This window comes from Aplysia californica, unplaced genomic scaffold (assembly GCF_000002075.1).
Source record: "Aplysia californica isolate F4 #8 unplaced genomic scaffold, AplCal3.0 scaffold00285, whole genome shotgun sequence".
In the NCBI taxonomy this organism is placed as follows: Eukaryota; Metazoa; Mollusca; class Gastropoda; order Aplysiida; family Aplysiidae; genus Aplysia; species Aplysia californica.
The window spans coordinates 677,455-687,258 of record NW_004797555.1 but is presented as its reverse complement, the minus strand read 5'-3'; the positions used below and the strand labels follow the sequence as shown (position 1 = coordinate 687,258).

The following is a 9,804-nucleotide window of genomic DNA, read 5'->3' as shown; positions in this document are numbered from 1 at the left end:
CATAGTGCCTAGCTTTATTTTCCCGAACGTTCGGAGAAATAGTGCCTAGCTTTATTTTCCCGAACGTTCGGAGAAATAGTGCCGGCCAATTTTTTTAGGACCCGCCCATATTCGGACTTCAGTCCAAATAGATAGAAAATCTAGATCTAGATCTATATCTAGATGTAATTGGACTCCAGTCCGAATAGAGCAGGCCATATTTCAACCAACAAAGTCAAAGTGAATTGACTTTTGTCAACTTTGACTTTGTCAAAACTTTGTGGGCTTGCCCATGATTATGATTATAAATGCTGATTTACCATGGATGGATTCTCCCCCTAATGACGGCAAAGAATAAAATTCCGTGAGCTTAAAATCCTTGCTCCTAAACACTAGAATCTTAGAGGTACACCATTATGGTGATGACTACATCTAGACTCATCTATAGGCATAGGCACTACCTTCTGTTCCCGGATACACACTGCAGTCACTGAGACTCTTTCAAGCCGCCTCCATTTTGTTGTTACAAACGAACAGTCACGTGACGTCTAATCTTAGAAATCCTGGAGCAGCATTACCAAAAAAAACCCAGAAAAAAATGTTAATTTATTACTTTCCTATTTCTTTTCAGTTACATGTACAAACTGTAGCAATTCTATAAAAACCAAATTGAAAATACAAAAAAATGAACACCCTAAAACCGATATTTCTTACGGAGATAACCGAATCTCCAACCCAGAAGCGGAAGTTTATATCACGTGATTGGAAACGACCTGAGTTCACTGATAGATTTTAAAACTCTTGAAAATTAAAAAGATGGTAACTAAGGAGTTTTGATAACTTTAACTATAACTCCCTACAACATCATGAGTACCTTTGGCATTTTATGGGTAGCCTGATTTTCTAAGAGCATATTTTGTGTAACTTTTGCCCAGAATATGTCATGTAGCAGCTTATCCGCTGTTTATAAACAAGCCTGTTACTGTTGCCCACTGTTGAACCTATTCCATGATTCATGTGTGAATTCTTGAAAAAGGAAACGCGGAGAACTTGAGTGAAATCTCAATCTCCACACAAAATTCTCCAAAGGAAGTTCATATCTGATGAACGCAGATGAATTTTTGTACTGCAATAATGTGTCATTTAATAACATTTTCTTGTAGGCCTAGATCTAGATCTAATCCTGATCGCGATAGAAGCAGCCGTGATCATGCCCACCAGTGCCAGCATCGCTGCCATTGTTTGGGCATGTTATATTCAGGCAAAACCTAGATCTAGACTCTTACAGACTAACACTATTCTGTTTCTCTCTCACTTTCCTCTGTTGAATGCTTTCTGCACATCAGTTCTGTATTCAACGCATATTCATGCACCCTGCAAATTAGCAGCTCACCCATGCTTTTCCTGATCGAACTGGCTAGCCGAGATAGCAGTCTAGCCGTACTTAGATATCTAGATCTAGTCTTAACTCATTCAGTGCTACAGACGAGAAAACTCTCAAAATTTGGACCCCGCCCACATACTAACGACAAGTATTCTGGCATTCTTCCTCGCTTTCTTTATAGAAAGAATTACTGTATCTAATCTATACCAAGTTATTTGAACTAGAATTATCTAGAATCTAATTGTGATGCTGGGAAAAGTCCAGGAGACATTTTTTCTGCTCGAACAGCCATTGAGTCTGCAAATTTTGATTGATTTTCCTGAGTATACCTAATTTCATGTTGCCATGATAGAACTGCCCAGTATATGAGGGGAGTTCACTGCTGGAGCACTCAGCCATGAATGAGTTAAGTATGGCTAACCTGCCAGTCTAGCTGATTAAGTTCTAATTAGGCCCGAAGCCTGTTGACTGTTGAGTACACAAGTATTAGATCTAGAAATTTAGATCTAAATATCTAGTAATTATTCAGTAGGGGTGGAGTTATTGCCATTGGTAATATTTATATTGATTATTGAGAAATTCTTATGAAAATATTTGCTGAAGATTGGATATATATACTATATGTTAATAAGATGTTAACTTGCTTTAAAAATGAAGTATGTTTCATCAAACTAGAAAATCAGGTGGCAAATTACAGGTTTATAAGTTTTTTACTCACAGAACATTGAATAGGAAATGTGTAAGAAAATGTATGACACCAGCGAGCAGCAGTGTGTAACATAAAAAGGCAATGTTAAAAGCAGAATCTATTGCTTCAAAAATTTGTGGGTTGTTTTTGTTAGAAATTCAGTTATGCACAGCTGTACAACAGAGATGTTATTAGAGTTCCTCAAGACAACCGACAGTCATATTTTGAAAAAAAAAGCCAAATCATCAGCCACCCTCCACACTCGCGGCATGCATCCGTTAGGCTTGCCATTAGGTGGGTAGGTGCAGTGGGAGGATGGTAAAAACCAATGAAACGAAAATAATGCCTGTTATAAACCATGCTTGTCTTTTATTATTATCCCCCCTCTCCCCTCCTCTCATGTCATTGTCACCTCTTTTTAAAAAATGTTTTATCCCCATCGTGCTGTGCAAACCACGACTGCGGCTAGTGAAGAGGCAGCCGAACACTTAGCTCCAAATCACTGGATGAGAAGTGCTGTGATAAGGGAATATTGTATAGCGATAACTGCCGACAGACTCAACTCATACACCTATATAAGAAAAAAAAAAGAAAAACTTTTCACACTCGGTATTCGAATAGCATGAATGGTGACCTCGTGTTTCAAAGCTTCAACCATGATTTTTTTTCTCAAAATCACCCAGCACTATTTGGTAGGGTTGACTGCACTTGACTTTATATTATGTGTGGCGTCATGGTGAAATCAGGTGTTCGTCAATATATGAAATAGAAGAAATCAACATTTTTCCTCCAGCTCGGTAATTTTTATCGATTTTTTTTATATTTTGTGTTAAACCTCTTTTATGTCCAATTAAAAACCCAATCTGCATGAATTTTCTTAAAAACCTTAGCAATGACACAAGATATGTAAATTTGTTGTTTCCAAGCTTTGGAAGTCACCAAACATTGGCGGCCATTCTCTTGCTAATTTTACCTCTATCACCAGGTGACCCCGACCTCCTTCAATTGCAAATATCTCAACTTCTATTCGAGATAGATGAGTATAACTCTACATGCCCAAAAATTGATGAGCATCTGATTCCACCGTGACATTTTTCTGTTTCTACAAATGTCTGCTGTGTGTTCTGGAATTGGCTAGCATAAATCGTTAGCATCAACGAAGGGTGTATCTACAGATTCATTTGTTCAATAGAGCAGAACTTCCACCATGGCTTCAAAACTGAAATACACAGATCCACCTTCTAAAGGGGAAGTTAAACACAGAAGGACCCAGCCGCCATCTTTTAGACAAACAACTCGAGATGAAGATAAAACAAAGAACTGCTACTTTTACAAAGATGGGGACAACAAATTTGCTGGAGTCAGAGTCTGCATCAACCCGAGACGATACAAACGACTTGATGCCTTAATCACAGGTCAGTTGTTTTAATGACAGCTCTACTTTCTTGCGCATGTATTTTAAAATTTATATAGACAGACTTCATCTTCTTTATGTTTCTTTCTTTCAACTTTTTCAGACTTTTACCTATTCTTGTTGCATGAGCGCTGTGGTTTACATTATATATAATTGAATGGTATTAAACAATTTTCAATGTGTCTCTTCTTTAGATCTGTCCACTAAGGTGAGAGGTTTGCCATATGGCGTCCGAAGTATTTTCACTCCGAGAGGCCGTGACATGATTACATCGCTTGACAACCTGGAAAACAATGAGAGCTATGTATGCTCCACCATGAGGCATCAGGCCCGAGGAGTCGATCCCAACAGAGTTCTGGCTCCTCCCAGATGGCATTTCACGAAACCTTCCAGTGGAAACAAAGAGTACAATACACTGCTTCAGGTGAGATTAATTCTCCATCTTGCGGTTTGAATGATCATTGATTGACTCCAGCAGCAATTTTACAAACGTCTTTCAGCATTATTGTTACTTGGAGGTGTATTATAAATGGTTGCTTTTAAGGACAAGTGCGCTAATCCAGTTTTCAGGGGTTTCCAGAAATCTTACTTCACCAAAAGTGGGCATTGCAGAAGTTTGGTTTCATTGATGTGTATATTTGTTTAGTTATAGAGAAAACTCTCCTTCTCTTTTAAAGAAACTGAACATGGGGCAAAAACTTTACCTTCGATTTTCTCAAAATAGCATTTTTCGGGATAGCCCCCTTGTGCTTAAAGGGGACCAAATGAGGATAGCTTTTGTCGGTGTTGGGAGAAATACACTTTTTTGATACGTAGAAGCTGACTTAATTATTATTGATCCTACTGGGGAATCATTGTGATGTCCACATGGTATTGCATTGTTTAGTTTGTCACATTGAGTGTTGAATGTAAAACAATCTCCCAAAGCCTGTGTTTATTTTGGGGTTTTCCCCTTTCATACTGGGCATACTGGTAATTTCATTTTACTAGCATTTACAAATGATTAAAATAGGTTTTTTATTCTGATACCTCCGTAAATATAAGTTTCAGAAAAAAATTGGAGTCCCTATAACTGGAGTAGATTAAGATTGTGTTACAAACTGACCATTGCAAATTTTATCAACTTGCATTGCCACTAAAATATAGGCCTGCATGTAAATTAAAATGTGCATTTTCACACCAATTATGATAAGTCAGGCAAATTCAGCCAAAAAACACAACTACACTTACGTATTTTCATATCATTTTTGATTTTGCATATGACCAGTGTAAACGCAGTTCAAGAAAAAAAAAGAGATTTTATGCAAATCCAATCAGGGTTCTTCGACAGACAAAAAAAATTGAGAGGGTTCTGATTTTATCAGAGTACTTGGCAGGTCTGCATTATGTATATCCGTTTTGCATCTTCAGCATTCATATAACAGTTTACTCACAAGAATAATTTTTATTTGTTCTTTTTTTTTCAGGAGCAAGAATTTGAAAATGAAGCTCGCTATGTGGGAAGGCAGACGTTACCTCGGGACGCCAGGATGGCTTATGCATACAACAGAAATCAGCCCAAGAAAATCACATGCCTCAAGAATGGTGACCCCGTAGTGAGACATGTGGTCCTCATCAATCGACGCACAGCTCAGACGTTTGAACAGATTCTCTCAGATCTCAGTGGCATGTTCCTCATGGCCATCAGAAAACTTTACACAATTGAGGGGAAAAAAGTAAGCAAGTTACATTTTTGTAAATATTCCCCATAATTCGCTTCACAGTACTTTGTAATGAAGACCCTTTAACTCCAAAGACTAGAAATTTCAAGTCAGAAACTTGTTATTTTGGGGTTGCTATTTATTCATTCTTGGCTCAAGCCACCATTAGAGCACTTCTTCCACCTACTCTGAATTTAGGAAGAGTATAGTGAAGTTTTATCTGTGTCGCACTATCACTCATGTTCTTTTCTTCAGGATGTATTGGTTAAATTAGAAATAACATTTTCAGCAAATCAAAATATGTTGATACGATTATGATTTAGTATGACCTATTTCTAATTTCTTATACATGGGTTGAATTTGAAAACTTCAAAATATTGAAACGTATTTTCAATCAGCACCGTATATATTTACTCATTATCATTTGTTTCCTCTCTTCTAGATAACTAATCTGACTGCAATGATCAACGGCCCTGATGTACTGGTGGCAGGGGGAAAAGAACCTTTCAAGTCTATGAGAGGCTTTGTTTATGAGCCCCTCCCCCCAGAACATTCCCCGACTCGTCGCAGCAGGATAGGCATGTATGACCGCAACGCTTCCCGCATGAGAAGCAGGACAGACTTCCACCAGGATGGTGTGGCTACAAGACTGAAGAAAAGAAGGGATAGGATGATGAAAACACGTATGTTGTAAAAGTTTCGGGAAAAAAAATTAAGGAGTATCGGACATCTTTTTTCACCACTTATGGTAATGCATTAACAGTTAAAGCTGAGAAAGGAGAATATATTTTTACTCTAAAGTGTATGTAAGACGTGTTTCATTTATTGAAAACAAATGTGCATTTGAAGAGAAAGCAGTGGCTGATTTTATTGGACTTTTTGTTTTGAAGATTTGTTTTGAGAATACGGGTGTCATGAAAATTTGTTTTGAGAATACGGGTGTCATGAAAAGGCGGTAATGTTATGACTTGGTTGGAATTAAAGTACAAGTACAGAAAAGGAAAATTAATTGCTGTGACAAAAGGTGTTCTTCCTTGAGGTAAATTATTTTGTGTCTTCTGTCTTCTATCTACCACTCCTTCTATTTTTGTTGAGTGAGAGACTTTTTGAGAAATTAAGACAAGAAAACTGTTTCTTTTGAGATGTATTTGAATGTCAGTTCACAACTTCTTTGTGGTGTCGGTAGCCTAGGACTCGTAATCGTGAGATTGCGGGTTCGGGGTTCGAGCCTCAGCTCGGTCCGACGTTGTGTCCTTGAGAAAGGCACTTTACACGAATTTCCCACTTGGCTTGGTCCTTTCGGAGTTGGACATTAAACTAGGAGGCCCCATCTCTTAAATAACCTAATAGTGTTGATAGGGGCGTTAAACCCAAACCATTTCACCGTTTCACAACTTCTTTGTAATTTCTACAGGGGGAAACTGGAGAATTTCTTGTACAACGAATGAGCTACCAACTGCTGGAACCCATGCTCAAGTCTTCATTACAGTGTACGGTCACAAAGGAAATTCTGGACCAGTACCTCTAGGGTTCCCAGATAATTCCTGCTTTAATCCAGGCCAAGAGGATGACTTTGAAGTAAGGCTTTTTTTTTGTGTACAGACTTGTGTACATATTGTTTCTACTGACTGACATCTAGTTCTAGACTGCCTCTTATCATAAATGAGTTCCGCCTAAAGAAACTTTTGTGGGAAAATCCCTTTCATTGCTGCCATTTTTAGCATTGCTGAAATTCAATGTCTAGTACTTCTGATAGGAGAAGCAAGTTATTTTCTTATCAGTCAATGATATTGCAATGTTTTGCCTTCTCGGTATTACATTTGCTTACTGTTTTTTGTGGCAGAAACAGAAAGACAATGTGCTACTATTGAACTCTTTTTATAAGTAATGCCTGTACTTTGCTATGGTATTTAACTCATCACCAATACTGTGGTTGGGATGAGATTCTAGGTCTAGTAGAGTGGGAAAAGCTGAAAATGAGGTAGAAGAATGGATTGAGGACAATATTCCGTTTCCCCTAAATTTGTCAATGTTAGATGAATGTATAAAAGTAATTTTTTTCTTTCATTACACTTTTCTGGAATGTTTATGACTGGAAGTGAACCTCATTTTAAAATTAAATTCTTTTCTGGCTGCGTTGCAATTCACAAGTAAGTAGATAGCAACTGTGCTTATTTCTCTTCTTTTTTCAGCTCAATCTGGGTGCTGGCTTGGGAGAAATTTACAAAATCAGAATTTCTCACGACAATACAGGAGAATTTCCAGGCTGGCTCTGTGATGAGGTAATTTGTCTTTAGCTTTAGATTAATTTAATTGTTTGTTCTTTTTCTTATTGAAATCTCCTTTTTCTTTATCATAAATAATATGTTATGCCGATTTGTTTATGAACATTTGATGTTGTACTGCAGAGTAATAAAATTAATTCCTTTATTCCCTGTTGTTGTTTTGTTTTTTAATGACATTTTCTTGTTTCTTTTTAATTTTGTAATGAGCCTTCCCTGTCGGGAAGCTTCTGAAGAAAATAGTGGCACACAGATTGGCAATAAAACTAGAGGAAAAGAACGTCCTACCGCTGGAACTGGGCAGCTATAGAAGAGGAAAGATCACATGGATGAATGCTGCCACTCTTGCATCCGACGTATATGATGGCTTCGAAATGGGGGAAGAAACTCTGGTAGGAGCACTTGACCTGGAAGATGCCTACAACTGAGTTCAGAACAACACCCTCATGAGAACTCTACTCGACCTGAGGGTAGATCCACAATTGGCGCAATGGATTGGGGCAGCGCTGCTCAAACAAAAGGTAGCACTACGCCTTGGTTGCTAGGCTTCGCAACCTATCGAGATCACACCAGGCTTGCCACAGGGACCTGCACTCTCGCCAGTTCTGTTCAATGTCTATACAATAGGGATAACATCCAACCAGCTGGAAGGGCCCAGACATATACTCAGTTTTGCTGATGATGTGCTGGTGTACAGGCAAGGCAAGGACCGTCAGGTTACAACGGAAAGAGTACAGGAAGAACTCAACAGACTCAAACAGTGGTGTGAAGTGAACAACGGGAAACTGCACCCAGACAAAGCCTGCGCTCTGTGGTGTACACTGAAAAAACATGCAGTGCACGATGACATGCCAAGTATCTCGATTGGAGGCTAAGCGCTGAAGAGGGAACCCACACTGAAGTACTTGGACATCACGTTTTATTGCACCCTCTCTGGCAAAGATCACATCTCGAGAACAATCTCCAGGGCGAGAAAAAGCCTAACAGCCCTTAAGATGATGGCCAGAGCTAAGATTAGCCAGGAAATCCTTGTCATCCTCTACCAGACACTGGTACTCTCTGTCGTAGAGTACGGGCTCAGACTCTTGACCCTATCAAAGGCGCAACTGCAACTACTCGAGGTGTTACAAAATGAAGGAATGAGGGCAATCCTGGGGTGCACACGAGATACCTCAACTGAAGCAATGAGATACTTCCTAGACTTCCCTTGTGCAGACGAGAGGCACAAACTAGCACAGGTCCAAGCCTTTCTGCGAGTCAGCGCAGACGAGACGAACCCCCTACATAAGAAAGTGGGGCGGCAGATGACGTCAAGGCTTAAGAGGGGCACAGAATGGATGACTCAAGCCACGAACACCATCAACGAGTGCTGCCAGATACAAGACATCAGTAGAGGCAGGGATTGGGTCGTGGTCGAAGATGTGCTAGGAGAGTACACAAATATGAAGGCAACATTGGGTAGAGAATGTCGCAACTGGCCATTTGGAGCTACAAACGCTGAAATTGAGACCGTGATAGAAGAGCATAGCGAACATGGAGATGCTGTGATCTTCACGTATGGATCAGTCAACAGAGGAGTCAAATCAGGCTGGGCCTTCAGTGTCAGAGTTGATGGGGTAGTTGTGAAAGAGCAAAGTGGATCAACTGCATTGACAACATTCAGTATGTGTATGGAGATAAAAGCCATAAGTGAGGCTCTACACTGGATCAAGAACACAAACCATCAGCGAGCAGTAATTATTACTGACTCTATGAGCACACTACAGAAGGTAAAGAAAGGGATGCTGTATGCGGACTGAAAGGCTACAATCAGGGAGAGCAGCCTGGAAAGAGTGGCCTGGATCTTTTGCCCGGGCCACGCAGGGGTAACCAAGAAAGAGAGAGCAGACAAGCTGGCTGGAGAAGCAAAAGTGGGAGGGAATTTGACACTGAACCCACCAACCGTGCTAACTGCTATAGGGGAAAATTTGAGGAGGAATAGGGCAGATAACTGATTCCATACCCTAGGTAGATTGAAGTCAAAGAGGAGATGGGAAACACAGCCACCTGTGCGGACCAGTCCGACAGATGTCCAACCAGATTATGATGGGGACTGTAAGCAGACAGACTCTGGGATGGATCCTGAAGATGGGGAGGGGGGAGAGCAGAGATGGACATGTTCCGATTGTAGTAACCCCAACACTGAGGACAAGGTGTGACCATGTGGGACAGTACGCCCTCCATTACTCAAACTTACAGAAGCTCTACATATAAATTATTCTATTTAAAACACTATTTTTTACTATACTCTCAGATAATTGTTATCGTGTTCATTTGTATTTAACAGCATCTGGGGTTTTCCAGTTCAGCTCTTCACC

General features: G+C 39.8%; 2 protein-coding genes across 4 annotated transcripts in view; one reads left to right on the top strand and one right to left on the bottom strand.

The window, feature by feature from the left end:
• The window catches only part of LOC101857887 (probable low affinity copper uptake protein 2), an 18,995-nt gene extending 18,467 nt beyond the window's left edge, over positions 1-528 (bottom strand). The window contains exon 1 of one of the 2 annotated variants that reach the window (XM_005101494.3): positions 441-528. The gene's annotated coding sequence lies outside the window, so the exon portion shown is untranslated. Of the gene's footprint in view, positions 1-299; positions 417-440 lie in introns of those variants that run through there. The other variant, XM_005101495.3, reaches the window with a different exon arrangement.
• A 2,637-nt stretch (positions 529-3,165) lies between these two features.
• LOC101859869 (lipoxygenase homology domain-containing protein 1) overlaps positions 3,166-9,804 on the top strand; it is a 99,643-nt gene continuing 93,004 nt past the window's right edge. For both annotated transcript variants that reach the window (XM_013084325.2, XM_005101504.3), the window contains exons 1-6: positions 3,166-3,466; positions 3,660-3,889; positions 4,932-5,180; positions 5,608-5,848; positions 6,580-6,743; positions 7,358-7,447. In XM_013084325.2, coding sequence (XP_012939779.1) covers positions 3,259-3,466; positions 3,660-3,889; positions 4,932-5,180; positions 5,608-5,848; positions 6,580-6,743; positions 7,358-7,447 — 1,182 coding nt within the window. In that variant the 5' untranslated portion in view covers positions 3,166-3,258. The remainder of the gene's footprint in view (positions 3,467-3,659; positions 3,890-4,931; positions 5,181-5,607; positions 5,849-6,579; positions 6,744-7,357; positions 7,448-9,804) is intronic.